At 34.7% G+C, this 25287-nt stretch overlaps 1 protein-coding gene across 2 annotated transcripts in view; it reads right to left on the bottom strand.

Annotated features, from left to right (window-relative positions):
- LOC148283190 (proteasome-associated protein ECM29 homolog) overlaps window positions 1-25000 on the bottom strand; it is a 31469-nt gene extending 6469 nt beyond the window's left edge. The window contains exons 1-27 of one of the 2 annotated variants that reach the window (XM_088223880.1): window positions 24941-25000; window positions 24369-24487; window positions 21850-21978; window positions 20526-20644; window positions 20288-20419; window positions 19155-19272; window positions 18889-19028; window positions 18111-18279; window positions 16542-16627; window positions 16177-16289; window positions 14905-15069; window positions 14662-14812; window positions 13666-13782; window positions 11848-12136; window positions 10832-11009; window positions 10373-10759; window positions 8894-9243; window positions 8549-8767; window positions 6782-6896; window positions 6153-6336; window positions 4517-4635; window positions 2945-3114; window positions 2066-2172; window positions 1729-1858; window positions 1522-1643; window positions 983-1205; window positions 131-385 (exon numbers count right to left, since the gene is read on the bottom strand). In XM_088223880.1, coding sequence (XP_088080006.1) covers window positions 131-385; window positions 983-1205; window positions 1522-1643; window positions 1729-1858; window positions 2066-2172; window positions 2945-3114; window positions 4517-4635; window positions 6153-6336; window positions 6782-6896; window positions 8549-8767; window positions 8894-9243; window positions 10373-10759; window positions 10832-11009; window positions 11848-12136; window positions 13666-13782; window positions 14662-14812; window positions 14905-15069; window positions 16177-16289; window positions 16542-16627; window positions 18111-18279; window positions 18889-19028; window positions 19155-19272; window positions 20288-20419; window positions 20526-20644; window positions 21850-21978; window positions 24369-24487; window positions 24941-24989 — 4455 coding nt within the window. In that variant the 5' untranslated portion in view covers window positions 24990-25000. Of the gene's footprint in view, window positions 1-130; window positions 386-982; window positions 1206-1521; window positions 1644-1728; window positions 1859-2065; window positions 2173-2944; window positions 3115-4516; window positions 4636-6152; window positions 6337-6781; window positions 6897-8548; window positions 8768-8893; window positions 9244-10372; window positions 10760-10831; window positions 11010-11847; window positions 12137-13665; window positions 13783-14661; window positions 14816-14904; window positions 15070-16176; window positions 16290-16541; window positions 16628-18110; window positions 18280-18888; window positions 19029-19154; window positions 19273-20287; window positions 20420-20525; window positions 20645-21849; window positions 21979-24368; window positions 24488-24940 lie in introns of both variants that reach the window. The other variant, XM_088223879.1, reaches the window with a different exon arrangement.
- Window positions 25001-25287: the final 287 nt, after the last annotated feature.

Genomic DNA, 25287 nt, shown 5'->3' with positions numbered 1-25287 from the left:
GGTATTTAAGTTGATAACCGCCTGCTTCTAATTTAATAATAATACATAATTACATTCAGGATGTATCCCGTATTGCCTTCATCTCAATTCAGGATGTATGCCGTATTGCCTTCATCTCAATCGTACATACCTTGGCCGCACCGACGACCGTACCGATGGTGTCGGCGGCATGCTTGCGCACCGTAGAGTTGCGGTCCAGCAGCGAGTGCAGCAGCGCGGCGAGGATGCGGCCGGCGGAGGGCTGCAGGCCGGGCCCGAGCTGCAGCGCCAGCAGCCCGAGGGCGTGCGCCACGGCCACCTTGCAGCCCAGCGCCGGCCCCTTGAGCAGCTCCAGGACGGCCGGCAGCATAGCCTCCGCACACGCCACGTCCACGTATTGGATACACTGAAGGCAAAATACAATAATTTTACAAGAAAGCTTCAGAGGAAAAAAAACATCCTCTTATACCATCACTCCCCTTTCCGCACCTAGGCTATGTTTCGAACCAAATGCAGCGTATTTTCATAATCTGTTACATGAAGGTAAGGTGATCCTACACTTCGGGTCCATCCCAGTCCAAGAACAAAGAAATATTGCAGTTAAACAAAAGGAGTTAGATTAACTCCATTATATCAATATAGCATTCTTGCTGCGCCCCCAGAACGGCTGACGGGAAGTGACTGATTACCTCTGTGCCTGTATCGGTAGTGTAGGCGCCTAAAGTGCGTGAGCACATAGCCCGTCCACCGTCTCCTGCGCGTGGAGCTGCGTCCCCAGGTGGTGACGGATTACCTCGGTGACTATATCGGTGGTGCAGTGTGCCTTAGCTGCGTGAGCGTGGAGCCCGTCTAGCGCCACCTGCGTGTGGAACTGCGCCCCCAGGTGGTGACAGATAACCTCGGTGACTGTATCGGTTGCATAGAGCGTCTCGGCTGCGTGAGCGCAGAGCCCGTCCACCGCCTCCTGCGTGCGGAGCTGCGCCCCCGGGTGGTGACGGATTACCTTGGTGACTGTATCGGTGGTGTAGTGCGCTTTGGCTGCATGAGCGCAGAGCCCGTCCACCGCCTCCTGCGTGTGGTGCTGTGCCCCCAGGGCGGCAGACAGGTGCGACAGCCGTGCCGACTCCAGCTCTCCGGCGGCTTGCAGCAGCCCAGGCACCAGAGTGGGCAGGAAGGGGGCCAGGGAGGCGCCCGCGCTGCCCACCATCTTGGATACTGTCTGCAGGCTGAAAACATTTATTTATTTCAACCACGTAAAATTCTAATTATTGCAAATTGAATGTGCATCGATGTAAGTCTATACATACAAAACACACTAAAAAAAGAAAGGCATTTTGTGAAAATTTGAGTGATTTATTTCTGTTTCACTGTGTCATAATTTACACATTTATTTGGTAGGTTCTTTATTGACATAATATATAATGTTTTTAAAATATTTCTTTCAGGTGTTATCCTTTTTAAAAATTGCCTTAACTTCTAGGTACTGCCTTAGCAATCCTAGCGGCATTTAAAAGGTCAAGTAAATGTAATAAAAATGCCAACCTGATTTGGCGAATTTCTGGCACTGTGTGCGTGATCCCGGTATTCAAGATTACGGGTAAAATGACCGCCATGATTTCCTTTCCTGACTTGCCTTGGTCTACATCCGTGGCCCGAATACAAAGCTAAAGAAGTAACAAATCATATTAAAAACAGAGAATAGCTGTACAGCAATATGTACATATTAAAACGTGCATTTACACTGCTTACTTTGGAAAGTACCGAAGTAGTATTGCCAGCCGCGACACGTGTTCCTTCGTGAACATCATCCATAACACGGAATAACTGGGACCAAATCTCAGCCAAGCGAGGGAGAAACTCGCTCATGCTTCGCGTCACCCTACAATATTCAACATTATATTGATCATTTCATATTATTTATTTATTGAAATATATGTAAGACAAAACGTTAGTCTGAGAGAAGCATACTTTAGATTTTCATGTTGTAATTTTACTTTTAATATTTGCTGCATGTAAATTATGAAAGCAATTTAAATTTAATACAGATTTAAAGAATAAACATTACTTATATTATTATCACACGCACCTTAAAAGATCTGATAATGCCAAGCAACAGGACATCCTAACTCTCCACTGATTGGCTGTAATATTCGTCACCAAGTCATTTAAAATTTCTGAATGGTATTTTTCCACCTGAAATAATGTTTTCAAAATTTAGTTTAGCAAATAAACAATATTGTGATACAATAAACAGACGATACAATATGAGAATGTGTACAAGTTTATCTACATTGCTTTAACTTAAAATGCATTAAAAAAAATACATAAATGCGAATTGTCTTTCATAATACAAAGTTTTTTTTCAAAATTAGGTATGATAATTAAAGAAACAGCAAATAATACAAAGAAAATACCTGTGGCAATACTTTTTTTTTATTATAAAAAAAAAAAACAAAAGTATAAATTAATGTATTTAATTCACACATTTAAAATAAAATCAACTTTGTCTCGCATTTAACTCATTTGTTGTAGTTCATTTTACTTTTAATATTTGCTGCATGTAAATTATGAAAGCAATTACGAAAGAAAGGTATGTATGATATGACAGCCGATGAGAAAAGTGACTCGAAGCCGTGCCACTCATTGCCAGAAGTGTCCGCAAAATTAAGTGCACTCAACGGTCTATGGAAAGACAAATATTGGGTGTCCTCAAGAGACCGAATAAAGAATGAAGAGATAATGAAAATAAAAGAAAAGTAGGGAGACCACAGGGGAGATGGACTGACGATATCATCGAACTCGTGGGTCGCGGGTGGGAACAGAGTGCCCGGGATGGAAATACATGGACAAATTAGGAAGAGATCATATCCAGCAGTGGGGAGAAACGGGCTGATAAGAAGATGATTGCTATAATAATTTCCATAATCCAAATTTAAAACTATGCATATTATGAAAAAAATAATACCGTTTTATTAGTCTCCGGAACTAAAGCGTGCCATATACTGGACATGGAGTTCTGTATCTTAGGTGTGGGGTCGAAACGATACCTGTATAGTCGGGGTACAATTTTAGGTAAATGCTCGGAAAGTTGATCTCCAGCTTGTTGGATGATAGATTGGAAACCAAATGCGGCACCTAGAATTAAATAAATAACCAATTTTACATGACACAATAATATAATATTTAGTCTGATCGATGCCGAATTGTGAATCTCCATTCTTTCAGTCATGAAACATAACACAATTAAAAAACATTCAATAAAAACTAGCAAAATCAAAGAATTTTTCAATTGATTTATTTCTCAAAACGATGTTATGTTTATTATTATAATGTAGATTTATAAATTAGTGAATAATAATAATAAAAAGAAGTGTAATAAGTTGACACACAAATGTAATATTTTTTGCACCACAAGCCAAGGGGCCCAATTTAAACTAAGTAAAGAAAAAAAATTATACAAAAACATTTAATACAAAATTGTGTAATTCAGTGTTTTTCAACTTTTTTGAATATGCGACCCCCTAACGAGTGGAAAGATAGGTGGCGACCCCCCCTCAGAACCGTTTTTTGCCTGGTTTCTTGTTTCCGGGAAGGGGGTTCCCTACAAAAATTAAGGACGAAAGCAAGGCAAAAGCGAGCGGTGAAAATTTGACATCCTGAGGGGGGTAGCCGCAGATTTAAAGAAATCCGGGCACTAAGAGAAACAAGGCGTTCTTGGGGGGGTAGGGTCGCCTTATGCCTGCGACCCACAGGTTGAAAAACACCAGGGTAATTAATCCAAATACATATTTAACTTATAAGAAGCTGGTTTAATACGATTTGAACAGTGACACATAATTCGAGTTATAAAAACGTTAACCTTTAATATATCTAAATTGTGTGTTAGTAGATTTGAAAACTTATAAAGTATAAAAGTAGTGAACAGTTGTTACAATTTTCCAGAAAGACTACCCGCCTAAAAATAAGCTTGCAGTATTGTAAAAGCCGTATGAGCGTTTATTAAATAAATAAATAAATATTGCCAACTGAAATACAATTTATCAGAAATCAATAAACTAGATTGCCAGTTGAAACCGAATTAGGGCTTCTGTTCCAATTTGACCACATCTGGGGTGCTATTCTGAACCACTCTCGTGGCACGAGAAAACAGTTTTTCTCATTTATTTTTTATGTAAATACACGAGATAATACGGGCGCGAGAGTGTTTGGAATACCAGCCCTGAAACTTCGGTCTATCTCTACAAATCAATATTTAAATTAAAACTTATTCATTTATGAATAATTTCACAGGTACACTTTTTTTCTACATACATATATAAATACTTCACCGTGCAAAACCTGTGCTGAGGTGCTTATTATGAGAAATTCCGCTACTTTTATTGCAGTATAAATTTACATTAATATATACATTACATTATAAATTTACATTAATATATATATTACATTATAAATTTACATGGCGTGAGAATATTAAAGAAAATAATAACTAAAATGATGTTTTTGATGTTCACTGCAAATAAAAAAGATGAATAAAAACCTTTTTTAGAATTCCAGATGGCATTGTGGTTAGCGAGATGCATAAATTTATAGATGAGATCAGGTTGGTTGAGGTCAGAGGCAAATGAGCACAGTTCCTTGTATGTTGACAGGTTACCCCTAAACAGTCAAATGATTGCAAATCAATATTATCCAATACCATAGGTTTGTATGATGATAGTTAAAAATGATTTCATAATTAACAAAATGTATTTGATAATTAAACAAAAATCAGTCAAGTTGAAATTGAAGGCAGCAAAAATTAATTTAAAATAAAAAATAAATTAAAAAATAATAATTGAAACATATTTTTGAGACTAAAAGGAAGATTTCTTTTTTTAAATAACAAATGATGTAGATATTAAACAAATCGGTGGCTTCAGCCAGACGACAGAATTAGATCCTGGATACGGCCCTATCGGATGTAGGGAGTACCGCTTTACCCATCGTTGAACTACTGGGAGTTTTACTTAATTCTGACCTTTCTCTTGACGCTCAAATTAGTAGAACGATAAGTTTATGCTTCTACCAGCTGAGACAAATTAAATGCAAAAATTTGCCGGTTGATGCCACCCGTCAATCAATAAATGCGTTTGTAGTGTCTAGAGTCGATTATTGTAATGATGTCTACCAATGAACAAAATGACTCGTATTAAATGCTGCAGCGAGACTTATTTTCGGAATCTCTAAGTTCAGTCATATCACTCCACTACTTCGGGAATTGCCCTGGCTATGTTTTCCACAGAGGGTTGAATACAAACTCTGTTGGCCAGATTAACTGGCTGACAGGCGTCTTATGCTTAGATCAACTATGTCTACGGTGAGAGAAAAAGTTATTATACTTCTACGCAAACAGCGCACTAAATTCAATGAACGCGCATTTGCGGTCGTAGGCCCTATGGCATGGAATGCTTTCCCAGCAGAAGTGCGAGGCTGTGAAAGTGAAGTGATGTTTCAGAAAAAACTTAAAACCCACTTGTTTTCTAAATCATTTGAATGAATCCGCGGCATGTGATAACAATATAAATTGTATTAATTAAATTACAAATTTAAAAGCTTCAATTAAATTTATTTATCTATAAAATCACTATGTAAAGCGCCCTTCAGGTATTATATTACAAAAATGGCGCTATAAAAGTTATCCATAATGATAATAAAAATAATAATAATATTAATTCCAAGATAAATTTATACCATTAATAATGTGATTTCACACGTGTATATATATTTTTAATAAAAATATGTGCATTCTTATGATTAACTCAAATATTTCAATTTTGGGGTCATCTTCTTTGAGTCGTAAATACGATGTTAGAAAAGAGGAAACAAATTATGATAGGAGGGATTCGAACCTTGCAGACCTCCTGTTTCAGGGTCAGCGACAATACCCACAGGACCACTAGCTGTCAGTTTTTTGAAAATTGATTTATCATTATTACGTAGACAAGGTACAGTCTAAGCTTAACTGAGTGAAATCGCATTAGAAAATATATATCGTAAGCTCTGAAAATGTACATGCCTAAACTTTTATATTCCTTACTTAAAAACTTATTCATCATAATTGAGATATCTGTCTCGATAAAAATCCCTCAAGGATAAATTCAGCGTGTGTTCCTATAAAATTATTGATCGCTTACCCAGTGGGTGTCTTTCCGAGTTGGCCTTCCTCGAAGAGCTTGGTGTCCTGCGTCACAACAGCCACGGCACGCCGACCCCCAGCCAGCTGCTCCAGTAGACGTTCCACCAGGCTCCGCTGCTCCACCTCTCCGCAGCAAGAGTACACCAGCCCCAACCCCTTGCTGGCCACATCTTGCACGATGTCTGCAAGCATTAACCCGCTGTTATTCTGATATCAGTTACTATTTTTAAAAAATGGGCTAGATTTGTTTAGGAAAAGTTAAAATACTCCGACAACTAACATTCAATCAAATGGATTTAAGCACATCAGCTTAAGAGGTTGTTTACACATGGACAATTCGATACTGTTTGGTCCTAGGACTCGACCATTGTCCACGTGCAGCAGCAACAGCAATTTGTAAGACAAAAAATTGTTCCGAGACATTGCTACTGAGATTGACGGGCAGTCTATCTTTGCGGAACGATGATTAACGCGTATGGCCGCAATGTCCTCGTGTGACGTCCACGGACAGGATCTTGTGACAATCGATTTGCTCGACGTGAACATGTCACCCCCACACATTTTCCTGCCGAAAATAGATGATACCTATATACTAAGTTAAACAGATGACATGTTGAAAGTACAAACCATTATTTTCTGATAAAAATTCCATAAAAGCATCTTGAATAGGTGCAAGTCTGGATTTGATGGGAACCCTCTTGGGACAATTTTTCAGTAAAGCCAATAACCAAATACAGCAAGCCTAAAAATAAAATAATACATGCCGCTTAGTTTACAATCTGAATATTAAAATTAATAAATCAGTGCCTTGGATCAAAAAGGGAGATGTCAGAATTTAAGTTTTTTTTTTTTTGCAATTTCACTTCAGAGTTGGGGGATACCATTTGAATAGAAAAAAGATCAATGTCGATTTTCTATTATTTTCTATTTTCCAGGACCATTGTTGCTGAAGATTTTTAAAAAAATATTTGTAATTGCTAAAGAGTTAAAATTCAACATTGGCCTCATGTAGTTTCATATTGAAGATTGGCGCTCCCTGAAGATGTTTTTATCAAACATTGTAATGGATACGTTACGACCAATGTCTTAATTAATGTTAAGCAAACATTAGTCCAGAGCTTACTTCTTCCACTCCTTGACTACGCGGATGTATGTTATCCAGATGCTAACTCTGAATTGCTTGATAAGTTAGAACGATTGCAGAATATTTGTATTCGTTATATCTTTAATCTTCGCAAATTTGACCACATAACCGAGTATCGCACGCAACTACACTGGCTCAGTATCAGGCATAGAAGAAACATTCACATTCTATCACTACTTCACAATATTTTAAATAATCCCACTTCGCCTGTTTATCTGAGAGAGCTCATCCAACCCTTTCACAACACGGACTATCTCTTCGTTCTAGTAACGAGAGAACCCTTTTAATACCCTGTCATCGCTCTAATTTTTTTGCCTCCTCTTTCACAGTAGTAGCCGCTCGATTGTGGAATAATCTACCCACTAATGTTAGAGACGCCCCTTCTTTATTTACATTTAAGTCGAGATTGAAATGTCACTATCTAAATATTTAAATTGTTCCTTTATCCTTCTTCTTTCCTTCCCATCCCCTCTCCTCTCTTCATAGTAAAGTGTTATTTTTTTTTTTATACATATATTTATTTTTGTTAATCTTTGCTTTTAATTTTTGTGTAAAATTGTAAGATTCAATATGTTCATGTATTTATAATTTTCTCAAACTGAACGGTTTGGGTAGGTAGGAAGAAATTGCCTTAAGGCAATATGCCCGCCCTTATATGTATATTTATTGTATATGTATATAAAGTGTCAATAAATAAATGTCTACTTTGGCCCTTTTAGCATTTGACAGTGACGTTGCTCGGAATGCACGATCCTGTCACTGTGGTTTGTGTTCGTGCCAATGTCCCCAACAGCACTAAACTTTTGTTTTTCAAACGTCTTCACGAAACAGTTTAATTTGTGAAACGATAAGTGTTATTGCTATTTTTATTTTTAAAAACTGGAACGCCCATCTCTATCACCAACGCAATGGAGAATGCTGAAAGTTTGCCGTGTCAAGTATAACTGAAATATTAAGAGACGGTTTTGAATTACGCTATTATTTAGGTAGGTAGGATTTTATGTATAGTATATTTTGGCATCTATTACTAATATTCCATTTTTGGTGGAGATTTCTAAGTTTGCTACTAATACCCTCATACGTATATACTATTGTAACCAAACAAATAAAAATAATAGTAAATATCAATAAAATCTTGAATGTGTTTCAGAAAAAACCTTATTTAACATTTTTTTAGTATACACGCATCTAAATCTTCAGAAGCAAACACAGAGTTGATTTTAAAAATAATAATACAGTTAATGAAATACCTGTCTAGAATTGGGATGAGGAATATTTACAAACTCGAGCAGCTCAGTCAATAGCCAATCCAACAGCTGGTCATTATCTGTGTGGGATTTATTATCCGGAACTAAACTCTCATCGGGCAATGGCTGGGACCACAAGTCCCTTTTGTAAAGAGAATTCACACCATCTACACAATACACTAATGATTCACCGATCTGGAGATGTATTTCGAAGTCTTTAGTCTGAAAGAAACAAAATGCCGTGTTTTAAATACTTCAAATATTTTATTTTTTTAAAAAACTTATTTCCAAACATGGATTCAAGATTATTATTCTAGGTACTGTCAAAATATTGAAAAAAAATCTTACCTCTTTGGCCATATCCAAAAATCCCTTAATTATTTCTTTGGAATGTGGAAAATGCTCACCGAGACATATCTGTCCCAGTGCAGTGGTAGCTTTTTCTTTTATTTTAGAAGTAAATTTAGCACTTTGCAAAACACCGAAGAGTTTATTCACAACGCCGAGTTTTGATATGGCAGTTACTTCGGTGTCATTTTTGGGTGATTTGACTTCTTGGGAGGGGGAAATTTCCAAAACATTAGAAATATCTTTCTCAACTCGATCAACCAAAGGAAGAGCGTAACATTTCCCGAGAAGAGATAAATTGGAACAGGCATAGTTCACAATCAAGTTTTGGTTATTTGACAGACATTCAACTGAAAAATAAGAGCAACATATTATGCGCAATTAAATAACTAAAAAATTGTATCTGGTTTGAGTACTATTTATTAAAAATTAGTAGTATTTAAGAAAACATTAAAATTTGTTAGTGAAAATTCTCGATGGAAGTTCATTGTAATTTATTATAATTTACAGTCAAACTTAGTTATTACGGGGAATATGGGACTGACTGATTTTGCTCGTTATAAGCATAACTAGTTATACCAGAAAATGGGTCACCGAGTAAAAAAATAAATATACGTACTTATTCATACACATCTTTGAACCATCATTCAAAAATAAAACTGCTAAGGAAAAGTATAAAGCTTGCAAACCGACCATTTTCTACATTTCAAATGCAGACAAAAATAACCATTAGTATTTTTCTACAATGTTGACACTGTGGATAAAGGATATAGAAAACTTTTTACACACTTCTACATTTTTTGGGCTACATTCTATTTCACAAATGCCACTTTTTTACGAATTGAGAAACACTTCCGATTGTTAGTTTAGGTTATAACTGATCTTACATCACCCACTTGTAATGTTTATTATGCATTGACCACAAAACATAATTTTACAAAAAAACATTGTAAAAACTCTCGAAACAAGGGTGTCATTCATAAACTATACGAGGAGTTGTAAATTGCAAGGAGATGCCGAGCGGGTACTTACTGCGTTCACAAAACTTGAATTTTTTACATGCAATTTCAACCATATGTGTGATACTTTGTCAATGTTGCCAGCGAAAACATCAATTAGGATACTTCGATTTTAATACGTAGATCCTTATTTAAAAAATGATGTTTTTAAGCGATTAAAGAGTTTTTGCTTAATTGTTGTCAATATTTTTGTTAGGTATGTCCGAGAAGAAGCACGTTACAAAAGTGAATAAATGTATGGAGAAAACCATAGGAAAAATGTCAAGTAATGTTTCCTTATTACATCCGAGATCTCGCTATTTTCGTGATCATTATAACCAATTCGACTGTATTTAAATATCTCTCGCCTTTTATTTCTAGGATAAGTCAATATTTACTGCTAACTAATTCTCACACGTTTCGTACTTACTTAATCATAAAAGATCATTATTTAGGTATTTATCAATATGAAATAACTAACCCAAAAATGTTACTCCATCAATATAGGGTTTCCATTCCTTGACATTGAACTCGCTTCCTCCGAGAGTTGTAAGGGCTTTAGTCTGCCAGAGCATGATAGACCTTTCCAATAAATTACTGAAAGCTGCAATCAGGCCGCACTGAGCTTCCAAATTACGGTTGGACTTGGCCTGCTTGAGGAGATCTAGAATGTCCTCCTCTAGTTTAGATTTATCTGCTGTATGGGCTTGGACAATTGCGTACAGAGTAGCAGCTGCGTCACGCACATCTTCCCTCATACTGGAGGTGAAATGTGTACGGAAAAATGGCAGTTGATCCGCGAAGTCTCCTGACATGGTCTTAGGAATACAACCGAGTATTTCCAAGAGGCATGTAAACGGCACGATATCTGAAATATAAAATGCGTAAGCACATATGCCCCAAAGTTATGTCATTGATTACAATGTTTGAAAGTACTTACCAGGGCCAGCGGCGAGGAGTATCTTTGTCATGCTTAAGTAGTGCTGAATGGAGTCGGGAGATTTCTGTAGATTAGTTGTCAGGTACTGAGCTAAAACAGGGGAAGTGACTCCGGGGTGCGGAGAACCATCTTTAATCCCAGCACTCCGATTTAAGCACATGCGCAAATACCTCATTATCTGCCAAAGAAAACCAATATATGTAGGTGGTGGGATAAAAATTGAAACAGGCTTCTGAAACAGGTTCCATTGTAATTCGCCTATCTAAATGACTTACGTAAATTAAACAAGTAAAATAGTGGTTCACAGCTTCTCCTGTTTAGCACCGTTGAGTAAAAAGAAATATGTATTACATATAAACATTTACCTGTATTGACATGTCTGTAATTTTTTTTTGCACCATAACAGGCCAGGAGGCTCAATATACACCTATGTATATAACTTATGTCTTCTATTTGAATATTACATAATACAAGTGTATTTTCAACATCTGCCTCGTGGTAAATAAAATGGTTATCATTAAATATCTATTTGAAAATATGTTTTTGCATTAGAATATTTCATATCCCCTTCATGTACCTAACGAAAATGATAAAGATATCCTGCGGTTGGTGCATCAGTGCAGTGCCCTATGCACCATTAGATGCAGAAAGGGACTGATGATGAATATGATTTTTAATTTTAAAATAAATGAAAAAACAAAAAAATATCTCAATGTACAGTCGATTCTAATCTTGATTAGCATTTGTTAATGTGTGCATGCAATGTGTGCAAATTTCTCATGCTAGTGAGCGTACTAACAGAAATGAAATTTGTACGCTTACTAGATTCACTGACACGAGCACACACTAATATAAGCTATTAAACATTCTAATGCCCTGTACATGTTTATGAAATCTTACATTTATGATATTGATAATTAATTGGTTTTATTTTATCTAGGTAAAGGTATTTTGATGAAATAAAATCTAACAAAAGAATAAGTAGTAACTTTTGATAAGTTTAAATAAATAATAACCTCGTAGTAAGTACAGGGTGAGTACGGCAGGACATGGTTGCCGATTACAAATCTATGCTTGGAATTATTGCTCTCTTTCCTCTTGGCAATGTTAGCCCAGATGTAGTGTACCATGGCAGGGAAGGATGGAACTCCCAGTTCCGCAGTAGGCAACTCTTCCTTCTCGTCATTCTTGATCGTCTTCTGCTCTACAACTGTCGGGGTCACATTCTGCACAACATCCTCTATCTCACTCGGTCGCGTAACGCCATACAAAGACCTGATAGCCTCCGTTTTGACTTCGTCCTTCCTAAAAACAATAAAAAATTCAAAGATGTAGAGCAGTCAATAGATAAAGTAACATATTTATAGTTTTAAAAATAATAATTTATCTATTTAAACACTTTATACGTAGTCTGTTCAAAAAGCATTTATTTATTCATGAATATCTATTTTGTCCCTTTTAAAGTAATCTCCACCAGATAATATACACTTGTGCCAACGTTTTTTCCAATCCTCAAAGCACTATCGCACGATCGCAAAAAATATCTTTTTGTCATCTTGTTCAGCTCCTCCTTCGATGCCGTCTTTATCTCCTCAATCATAGCGTAGCGTCGTCCTTTCACGGGCTTCTTCAGTTTCGGGAACAAGAAAAAATCACAGGGGGGCAGATCTAGGGAATACAGTGGCTGCGACATTATTAGTGTGTTATTTTTGACCAAAAATTCACCCACAAGCAACGATGTGTGAGCAGGGGCGTTATCTTGGTGCAAAAGCCAATTTTTGTTCTTTCACAAATCCGGGCGTTTCTGGGGGATTGCTTCGCGCAAATTGAAGAAAACCGTAAGCAAAACCATTACATTCGACCGAACTTGGCGTGCTTTTTTCGTTCTTGGCTTATGCGGCAGCTTCCATTGGGATGATTGAGCTTTGGTTTCTACGTCATAACCATAAGCCCATGGTTTGTCACTAGTTATGACCCTCTGGAGCAAATTTGGGTTGTCGCTTACAGAGTCCAACAGCTCCTGAGCAATGTTTTTGCGATGCTGTTTTTGGTAAAAATTGAGCAATTTTGGTACGAATTTCGCGGCGACTCGTCTCATGCCCAAATCATTGGTAAAAATTTAATGGCCCGAGCCAATCGATATGTTTCCTCAGCAACTTCTTTAACGGTGATTCGACAATTGGCCAATACTATTTTTTTCACTTCCTCAATGTTTTTGTCTGTTGTTGACACGCTCAGGCGTCCGGCACGCTCTTCATCGTTCACAGCTTCTCGGCCCTCTGAGAACATTTTGTACCACCGATAAACGTTGTTTCAGTCCAAGGTAGCTTCACCATATTTGGAATGCATCTGCGCACTTAATTTTGTTTTTCACACAAAATTTGATACCGATTCTTTGATCCATTTTTTGGAATAAGCGAAAATCGAAGACGAGCCAAAACACGTGCAAGCAAAGCAGCTGTCAAAAATTAACTGAACATTCGAAATGCCCGAACTTGTCGGCATAAGTTAGAGACATAAATGCCAACATAATGCCATAAAAAAAATCGAAAATCGAATATACGTCACCCGCGGTAATTCAAAATTTGCTATACTTTTTATACATATACAGTTTACATATACATAAGGGCGGGCATACTGCCTTAAGGCGATTTCTTTCTACCTACTCAAACCGTTCAATTTGTAAAAATCAGTAGTATATAAACATATTGTTGGTATATTATAATTCATATTTTCATTATAACAAAAATATTAATCAACATATATATTTAAAAAAAATCTAAATTGACTTAAAATCTACAGTATACTATGAGAAGAGGAATAATACTGCTTACAAATCTCCGCTGGCCAAGAGTAGTAGGTACTTGGACGGTGGGCTATCTGAGGGGAAGAGGACGGATGCGTATCGAGCTGCTACGAATCTCACCATCGCATCTTCGCTATCCATGTGCCTGGAAGAAAATTACAGGAAAACATGACAGTAAATCACAATAATTGTATTTTCATCGGCAGTATTTTCTCCCCTATTGCCAGATTCATCTGTTATTTTGAATATCTTATCCCAAAGTGATGCAACTGACAAAATGGTCAAATTTTTGTATTCGTTCGACAGGCATCATGGCGCAGTTGGTTAAATGGCCAACTGGGAAACTAGCGTCGCGGGTTTGATTCCTGCCAGTTACAAGAAAAAAAAACAATAAAGGTGTTTTCTCAATTGGTCTCGGTGCTGTGGTATATTACCCGTCTTCCATATTCATTCTTTCTTACCTGCTGACAAGCCTGAAAATAGAGGCATAGCAGGTTATTTCCATCGTATATTTTAAAAAAAAGGTTTAACTCTATGAGCTTTATGCCTAAATTTTTGTAAAATGAGTTTACATGAACTTTGGCTATTTTTATAGCTCAGCTCACATTACTCATCGTTCGTCATGTTCGCCTGGGCTTATTTATTTTATTTTTAGTTTTTAGTCATATTCATCTTTTGGGAAATTTATAATCATCTGGCTTATATTATTATGTATGTACTACCCGTATGTATTTAGTCAAGTTGATGAAAATGGTGAAGTTAGCCAATATGTTGAACTAATTCACCACTCCGACTCTACATAATACTTGTATGCGTATTTTAAATGTATAAAAAAAAATACTATTCCAGTCGGTCGGTTCAATTCACCCGCAATGGACTCATCTCATGAGATTAGAAAATAGTGTAGTTTAGTAAAAAGTTATGAAAAAAATATTTACAGATAATTTTGGCTGAATTTTTTTTATTTATAAACAAGTTGCATTAGAAATTTTAAAAATAATGTCAATAATACTGAGTCTTTTACTTTTCCAGGAGAGCGACGAGCATCAGTGTTTTGTCTGTGTCCAGGTCAGGTTCCGGCGCAGGGTCCACATCCATGACTGTACTGGCACTAGTACTGCCTTCGGAGGTTTCTACCGGCACTTCCCCGACCTCCATTGGCTCCGGTTTGTCCACTGCTCGAATAAACAAATAATTGATTTAGAATAATATGATACTCTCGCATTTTTCAAAGCAATAATGAAAGATTTTATAGAGAAATGAAAACCTTTTGCGGTGGAGTGCTTCAAACTGAAGGATCCTGCCATGGCTAAAAGGGCTTCTCGCAGAGCGAGGCGTAGATCGAGCGGAGATGAGGGCATCTTATTAAATAATTCCTCTAACATCTCAAACTGCTTTGTTATTGCGCACGGAGCTTTAGCTACTAGACGACCTGAAAGAAGGCAATACAGTTTTGTTTACACTTATTTGTTTATAAATTTGTATAAACCACTTAATTTTTTTAATTACACTTTGACCGGTTTCGAGGTTACTACCTCATCGTCAGGAATTTAACTAACTTATAATTACACGCGTTGCTATTTATATAATAAAATATAGTATGAAAGAGACAGAAAATTGAAAGAAAGAGAGAGAAAGAAGATAAAATAAATCATAACGGGAATAGTTTTAAAAGAGGACTCAAAGTTAAATTTAATTGATTAATTATTATTTGAAGTTTTTGATTAATGGCTTTACTAATTTCTAATCGTTCTAAATTATCTAAACGAAAACCATTTTTATTGACATGCAAAATTTCTACACACGTTTCTTGATTAAATTCATGGTTTTCGGATATGAGATGATTTGCGAATTCTGAAAAATTATTATTACTCAGACATCTTATATGTTCTTTGATTCTAACTTTAAATTTACGTGAAGTTTTTCCAATATATAAATTTGGGCAATTTAAACAATTTAATTTATAAATTCCCGAATGATTTAATTTATCATCCTTATCTTTACAATTTATTAATATTTTACCTATGTTATTATTAGTATAAAAAGCTGGCCTAATATTGTTAGGTAAAATTTGTGCTATATTATTTGAAAATGAATTAATGTACAAAATAATAAATAATCAATTAAATTTAACTTCGAGTCCTCTTTTAAAACTATTCCCGTTATGATTTATTTTATCTTCTTTCTCTCTCTTTCTTTCAATTTTCTGTCTCTTTCATACTATATTTTATTATATAAATAGCAATGTGTGTAATTATAAGTTAGTTAAATTCCTGACGATGAGGTAGTAACCTCGAAACCGGTCGAAGTATAATTAAAAAAATTAAGTGGTTTATACAAATTTATAAACAAATAAGTGTAAAATGTCATACCACAAAGTGAAAAATGTTTTTGATAACAATACAGTTTTTTTTATTCGTGGCTATTGAGAATAATAACAAAGTTTATTAAACATATTATATGAAAGGTGTTTTTCTTATGGTTAGATTATTAATCAAAGAATGTTTAGAGTTTAGATCAAGACTTGGAAATAGTTTACCTATACAAGTGTAGGCTTGAGCGTGATGCACCCACTCCTCCTCTATTTTGGTCAACTTGAGTAGGCCTCCGAGTAGTACAGGAGATATCTGCTTCAGTTGACTCACGTCTCCACTGTAACAATTGATAATAATTGAAACACAAACATATAGTACAAACATGTTGAGGTGCTCATTTAAATTTCAGTATCATTTATGCACATTCTTGATAAATTGCTATTCTATGGACAGACTATAATTAAAAGATAATACGAGACAAGGATCTGGTAAAATAAATAGACTTGTCTCGTAATTTAAAAAATATATAAATTATCCTCATTCATAAATTATGATACACTGCATGAGCAGCAGAAAAGTATATTCTGACCTTTGAATGATATTCATTGTGAAGTTCAAAGCGAGGGTCTTCAAGCGGGGATTTGTGTTTTGTGCAAACAGGGATGCAAACACAACCTGTTAAAAATAAAAAAAATAAGAGTCATAATCTTTTTTCAATGTTTTACAGTGGGAGTGGAAGTACAACCCAGTTCTCATCATAATACCTATAAGGAAATAAAAATGATGAATGTGGTACAACAAATCATTAGTAAAATAACATATATAATACAAACAGACAAAGGATTAAGATTTACATACATACATATTTATATATACTGAAGAGAAGAAAACCAACAAAAAGAAAAAAGATACAGGTAACAATTCACATACAGTAATCCCCTTTTTATGTTTTTCAAGACAGAAAGAAAAAAAGTGTAAAACTGAGGAAAATGCTAAAGTGAGAAAATGAAAAATGTATTACATGAAAATGTAATTAATTTGCTACACTATTATAGTGTACATATACTTCCAGAAAAGTAGTAAAAACGGTGATAATTGGGGATTGTTAATTTTTTTTTACTATTTTCAATTATTTCACCAAAAATATTTTTACATTTTGTATTTTTTCAAACAATATTATGAAATCTGTTTTTTGATTTGAAACAGTATGTTAAAATTATTTTATGTGTAAATAAAAAATAATGAAAATAAATTTTTAATTTGCGTAGAATAACGTACAGTATTTTCTCCCCTAAATGATGGGAAATTGTATTTATACTGTATCGCTTTTTTTTTCTATGGCATCACTAAAAAGAGCTGTCATATAGATCACTGCAAAATTGTTTCACACTTTTATGAAAACTTTTTAAACAATCTTTTTATAACTTAAAATATTTCTATTGGTATGTTTTAAACATCGCAATTTATTGATATTAAAACTTCGTTGTTCTTAAAGGTTTGTCAACTGCACGTATCATGATTTGTATAAGTCAATATGAGTTTTTGTTCCAATGAAAACTAAAACTAACCCTAAAGGAAGACACTTAAACAAAAAGGTCAATTACACTGAACCTGCTTTGAATTTAGGTTGAGACAATAATTTATCCTTTATTAGTTGTTTACCTGTTTTTATTCTACATTCGCGTGGCACATGCGGTGGCGTGCGGACCGTAGCACCATGATTACGATATAATTTTGTCTTTTTTGACACATCAATTAAATACCGAAAAAAAATTCATGTAAAACCGGGGTGATGAAAATTTAAAATCGTTAATTGAAGCGAATATTTGTAGGAGAGTGTAAGAAGAAAAATTGGTCCTGAACATTTCGGTGTAAAATGTGGAAAAATGTAAAATCAAGGAAAATAAAAACGAGGTTTTACTGTATGTTAGTTATACTAACCATCAAGAAGAAATCAGAAATATATTTTATGTTGCATTCACTGCATAGCCGAAGTACATCATTCATTTTTTTGTAGTCCTGTGCAGCAATCCACTTTGTTATATTGACTTTTAACATATTTAAAACGTCAGCAAGAAATGCTATCGATGCAAACTAAACAAAAATGCTATCAGTGTCTTGGAGGTCGTAAAAATCTACAAGGTTTAATATTTTGTACCTGTATACAGTGAGGGTAAAGGATGGCGGATCCTGTGGCTCTGTTGAGGTAGTGGAGCAGTTTGAGGCGGATACGAGTGCAGGCAGGGGCGCGGGGTGAGGGACCCCCTCCCCCAAGGAACAGAGTGTAGATGGGGAGAACTACACGAGCACTATTCCACTCCACAGAACTATAAACAAACATAGATATTATTTTATTTAAAAAAATATCCGTATTTAACAAAATGTCCTCAAAAGTGCTAGATACTGCACTCTTCGTAAGGAAGGCAGATCTGTCTTTCCATGGATCATTGCGTGCATTTTAGTTTATGGATACTTTTCTGTGTCACAGACATGGTTTCTAGTTCGTATGTCGTCACTGGCAATATACACGATTCATAGACTTGTCTCTTTAAGCAAACTGGGACTTCTTTATTTTTGAAAATGTACTTTAGCTAGCTGAAAGCAGGGTTTGGTTACTTTACCAAGTTTGACTTAGTGTCCGTAAATGTATTACATATAGTTTTTATGTCAAATTTAATATAAATGAATACTTTAGTTATTTGTACCGTATCGCAATCTGCAGTAGGCACATTCTGCATCCTTTTTTGTAGTGAGTAGTGCCGGGAACCGTACTGTTCCAGCAATAGTGGCCAAAATGTCGGAACGAATCCAACTTAAACGGACTCACCCAAAAAAGATACATATTGATGAATACTGTTATACATACTAATACTGATTTTAAGACACCCTAGGAAACATTTGACGATAATCAAAGGTGGACATCAGAATTCACAGACCTGACAATTCTTCCCAATCCAACACTAGCAATGTTGGCAACACTGAACCTGGAATCTGCTGCAGCTACAATTAGAGGTAGAAGAGTATCGCTGTCCTCGAGGGCATCATTATTCAGAAACTTGACTATAGATTGTTTAGTCTGAAAATAAAGTTTAAAATAAATTAATTATATTCAATTAAATTAAGTGTGTACCTTTATCATTCATACATATATACGTGAATGTGTAAATATATATATAGCAGTTAGAAGAAATAACAGGATTACCTTTTCAAGTTGTGAGGCATCCATGGAATTCTTATCAGTGAGCCTTTTGTATGCAACCATGGATAGTCCCGGTGGCACAGGAAACTCGGATCCGGCTTCTTTACTCCCCGGGAGAGCTCTACAAGATTTGAAACACTCGCTACAGTATTTTATTTTATAAGAGCCATATCTTGACTGATCAACGCACATTTGCCAATACATCAAATGCATGTACATACATAATATTGACTTGAAGGCCAATATGCTACCAATATCAATATATTTTACGGTAGTCAACATAATTTAATGAATCTCAGAGAATGACTTAAGAGATAAGGTTAAAGAAATCAACCCATTGACAGTCACATGTCAATATATTTATGAAAACTTGATCCATGTACATAAAAATATTTATGATTTTGAGAGGAACAGAGATTTCCATAGGTTCAACATGGGAAATAAAGATATGCTAGTTGCGCCTGCTGCTAGATTGCAAAAAATTGATAGTTATTTTGCCTCAAACTACATACGATTCTACAACAAGGTACCTCCTGAAATTCTGACTTTGCCAACAAAAAAAAAAAATATATATTTTGTCAAGCACAGGCTGTTTGGAAAGAGCTACTACAGCTTGGCATTAGATTTGTGTTCATTGATTTTAGTTTGTTGATTTAATTTGGTTGTTGGTTTGAATTTATTGGTTTGTTAGGTTTAATTTACTAATTGTTGAATTGTATTATATAGTTGTAATTTATTGACGTTTTTAAGTGATTCAACGAATCCTAAGTAAAGAATATACTAAAGTAAACTAAAAGCAGTGTTAACATTTTTTTATTAAAAATTTTATACATAATACAAGAATAATTGTTATGTCTTATGTAGACAAACATATTATTGTATTTGGAGTTTATTTTTATTGTCCTTCATTATATCAATGTATGTACAGTACAGTATCTTAGAATGTTTAATAACCTTCTTTTGGTGTTAATGCCTGTCAGTCAATAAAGTAAACATATGCCTTTATTTGAGTTAGTGAGTATGATCATTAATACATTTAGATATTTAAACTCTTCACCTTCTGTTTGTATTATTCGAAATGAATAATATGTTTGCATATGAATCAAATAATTTTGAAAGAGATATAATAAAATTACCCATAAGGCAGCAAAAGGAGATCGAGAGCCAAGCGAAGTAATACTTTGGCTTGTTGTGGTCTATCCTTCAAGTTAAGCGACGGAGCTTTGTTTCCTAGATCTCCCAACACAGGCATCACTAGTAAAAGAATGCTGAAAAGATTTTAAAAAAAGAAGATATTACCAAATAAACATTAACAATATAAATACTAAGATTTGAATAAGAATAAACAGTGAATTGAACGGACAATTTACTCACTCATCCTGATGGCTTTGCGGTCTAGACGCGATGGAAGTTAACAGCTTTGGTAAGAGTTCGAGCTGACGGTCTGCAGGAAGTCGTGGAAATCCCATGGTCAAATAGATTATTGTGAAATTCTGAAAAGTTTTTAAAAATCGAGCAAATTAAATACAGATACATAACTTTAATAGAGGTAATTTTAAGATCTTACTTAAGCACGTAGGTGGCAAATTGCATTAATGCAATTCAGTAGGACTTAATGCGTTATCATTTTTTTGTAATTGAATTTTCAAAAATCTAAAATATGTTCATACACAACAGACATACATAATTTATTTATTTAACACTTTAGATACATATAAAATATATGTATATACATATAAGGGCGGGCATATTGCCATAAGGCAATTTCTTCCCACCTACCCAAACCGTTTAATTTGAGAAAATTACAAGTACATGAACATGGAAGCTAATGATTTTATACAAAATTAAAAACAAAGTTAAGTTAGTCAAAAACAAAATAATTCATTGGTATTTTTGTTTTAAAAATAATAAACTCAAAAACATATCATTATATTAATGATAAATAAAGCATTGACTTCGTTGTAAAACATTTTACTAAATGTTAAATATTTTTACATTACCACTTACCGACTTTTCTATGTCTACCGGTTTCGAGACATGCCCTTCTCTTCACCGGGACACCAATTAAACCAACATATACGAGGTGTCTTCACAACAAAAATTTCTGCAAATTTGCAAATCACCTAATCAATTTTAATCATGACTGATAAAGATACAGGAGTTAAAATCTTACATACAAATAATAAAGTGCTAAAAGTAAATGATATGGAAATATTTCACATTAGGAAAGCTTTAAAAAATAATGTTCCTTTAATCAAAAATCAAAAAACTTTTCAATATAGCCCGTTCAAGGATATTCCATTGTAATGGTCACCCTATACCTATTAAACTCACGCCCTTCCCTTCATCCCGTCCCTCTTTTTTCAACTATTTCCATAAAACATAAAATATTTTCATAACCTTATCAGTGCCTGTAAGGGCTATTTATTAAAATGCATGACATGTTGGTTTTATATTTTTGCGCAACTACTACAGAGAAGGTGTATGATGGGTTTTACATGTTGGTTTAATCGGTGTCCTTACGAAGAGACGAGTACGTCTCGAAACCGGTAGACATAGAAAAGTCGGTAAGTGGTTATATACAAATATTTAATAAATAACATTTAGTACATATTATTATTTCCATACTGATTTGAAAAACTCAAAACTTTTATTCTAAGAAATATAATTCTTCAAAATAAAATAATAGGGGACTCACAATTACAAAGGATGTGGCCTTTTCATCTTGGTACATACTGAGGAGAGCATCCATAGGCAACTGGACCGTAGATCGACATCGAACACGTTTGTTAATGTGCACAAGTAACTCCATCACTTTAGTCCTCACCTGAAGAAAGGAGAATATTATCAATGGTTAAAAATATTACAAAAATTATATGAGAAAATAATTAACCTTACAGTTTTTAGGGTACTTCAAGAAGAAAGTTAATCTCTTCATGCGTACCGCCCCAGCTGCGGATCCACTAAATTCCCATCAAATAGCGTGTGGTCACACATTCAGAATGTAGTATTTATTTAAATTTAATTCCCAGATTATTCATTTATTTATGTCACAATTGTAGCCAGCCATTTATTTTTTATTAAGATTTACATACATACAAACATATTTATATATATATACTAGCTGAACCCGACCACGCTTCGCTGTGGCTTTGTCTGGTATTAATTATTAGGAGAGTAAATAAAAATAGTCTAGCAACTATACATTTACCGAGAAAACACATAGCTTAATTTGCATTGCTGTGACTAGGCTGTAGAATATAAGGAAAGAAAATTGCAACTTTGGCTAAAATTGATAAAATGGCAGCTTTGTGAAGAACTGTCATTCAGTACTTGCTAACTATGACAAGTTATGAGTCAATTTAAAAGGCATAGAATGTTCATGTTCCATTTCCGTTGAAATCTGAATAAAAAGTATATAGAAACACTCTTCTGCTAAAATGCAATGTTCTGTAAAAATTTTGAGTCAATCCATGGATTACTTTCCGAGATATGCGGTCACAAACATAGGGAACCTAAATTTTTAAATATATGGCATAGAATTAAGAATAGTCTAGAAGGAGAGTAGAACCATATTTGAATACATCGGATTGTGTCCAATAATTCCCCCACTATGCCATACTTTCGCCGCGCGCATTCGTGAGGTTGCAGCGTAATGTTGCTTGGTGGGAAAAAAAAAAATACAAATGTAAGGTAAAAAAAAAGCAATCTGTTAATTTCTCTAAAGTTTTATTGTGCACGCGGAAATATTGATTGACACAACAGAGTAGATAAGTGAAGAGTCATTTAAAAAGAGTAATTGAATTAATGAACTTTAAACTTGAAATATAAAACAAATTTTATTTTACGTAAAACGGATATTTTTATATCATGTTAAATAATATTTGATGTTTTGAAGATAATGTCAGTCAAATATCCACCACAGAGTTGTTTAATCAAAGATCCAATTTTCATTAATTATCTCTTAAGATGAGGTAGGGTAAAAAAAAATACTACCTTGGCAACACTAACGAAATTTCTATTTTGTTTCTTCGACAATCTGACAAATGTAAAAATAATTCAATTTTTAAGTAATGCATTTGTTATATACACATTAATTTGCTTATTACACATGAAATGTGATTGCATCCTGTTTCTTTAAGATCCTATACAGTATTTCTACACTTTAAAAGGACACAACACGGCATAGTTTAATTCAAATCAGGAGTTACGTACTGAGCGACGTCTACAAAGAAACTAATGGGTCGAAAAGTAAACCTACTCATTTATGAGTAGTTGAGTCGCCTTCTGTTTGATGTGCGTAAGCGGTTTCTGGACTATTCTTAAATCTATGATATATTGATTGAGGGGAAAAATAAAATTCACATACATTTAGATTTTTTTTACATTTGCAATTCACAATTTGTCACCTAAGTAGATAATAGTCTGTTCTAAGGCTAACAATCGCGAATTTACTGGTTTGCAATGGAACATAGCAATAACCTCCGTGGTGTAGTGGTCAAGATGCTTGACTCACGCACGGGAGGTACCGGGTTCGATTCCCGGTGAGAACACAAAAATTAAAATGTGATTTTTCTCAAGCCTGGTTGTTCTGTAATGTAATTCACCACTGTAATTGGGTCTCCTGGCCTGTTGTGGTGCAAAAAAATGAAATGAAATAATAAAAGTATACAAATTACACTAGCTTATCAAGCAGAAATTAGATATATTTTTTGATGTTACGAGGTGTATCAATTAAATTCTGAGAATTTGTAAATAAAACACAGGCAAATAAAGTTAGCAACCAAACTTTTTAAACAGCCTTCACAGTAGTCCCCTCCTAACTCAGAAAATCGTTTCTAATAGTCCTCTAAAGTTAGGCCTTTCAAGACGACGGTCGCAGCTTCCTGGATGGCTTCTACGCTGCCATGATGGGTTCAGAAATTATCCCATTATTGACTGTTTTTTGCCAGCAGTGACCTAATATCTTATCCTATAGTTTATCAGACAATAAGCCACGTTGTGATAGATTATAATATTTCTTTCTATTGAACACATTTAAGAGAATGGAAGGGTCGGAAAAAAACAGATTTCCTGGCTTCGAAACATCCGTGCATGGACCAGGATTAGAACTGTGGAGGAGCTGTTTCACACTGCTCAGGATAGGGAAGCTTTCTCCCAAGTGATCGTCAACGTCGGGGGTATGACAATATGATTTATTAAATGCATTGTGTTTACCTGCTCGTGTGGTGAGGCAAGCTTTAGAAGTACCGGAGGGAGGAACTTTCCAACGCATTGTTCCAATTGTTGATCGGACTCTGCACTGCCCAATCTGAGGAATACTCTCTCGAGTAGTACTGAAACATGACATACATACATTACCAACATTGCCGTGAAAATGAGATCTCCACAATATAAACATACACTTGGCTGTTTAGATATTGCACATTTAAATATACCTACTGACTTACTTTAGGCAGAAATAATATTATTATTGTACATTTAATCTACTAAATTTTTTAGTTCATTTTACACATATTGATGTTTTTTTTAATTGAAAGAGGAAAATATGTTCTTCATCTTTATTATTAAACGTTATTATCATTGATCGTCAACGTCAAATAAAAAAGTGTGTAAATGTCATAAAAGTGACAGATCATGCTCAATGATGTGCAAAATGACGACGTCAAAATAATAGAATCTATTAAAATCGATAATTCCAAATGGTTGGCTGACACAATTAAACTACGGGCATGTGATTTTCGATCCACAAAATATGAAATATGGGTTATAATTGTTAATTTACTTACTTAAATCATTTCCCGGCTCGGAGAGCGAACCGCTGTCTGTGGAGGCCATATTGTTTTTGTTTGAATAAATCTATGGTTTTTGTTTTGGCCGCTGCCAGTGCTACCAGATCCTGATGCTAAGGGAATCAATAATAAAAGTATCTACCTTTTCTAAAACAAAGTGATAGTTGCAAATTATTCATGGTTCGAAGATGCTTTTCTTACCTTAGATATTGTGAATCAACTTTTAAAAGATCATTGATGTTATTAGTTATATAGCATATCGATCAATTATGTTATAAATACGTGTAACCATGTATTAATAAAATCTACATGATTGTATTTAGTAAAATAAAAATAAACCAAAA

The sequence above is a fragment of the Micrasema longulum genome, unplaced genomic scaffold (assembly GCF_059751315.1).
Source record: "Micrasema longulum isolate JH-2025_06_02 unplaced genomic scaffold, ASM5975131v1 h1tg000253l, whole genome shotgun sequence".
Lineage (NCBI taxonomy): Eukaryota > Metazoa > Arthropoda > Insecta > Trichoptera > Brachycentridae > Micrasema > Micrasema longulum.
The sequence above is the reverse complement of the archived record's forward strand: the minus strand, read 5'-3'. Positions and strand labels throughout refer to the sequence as shown.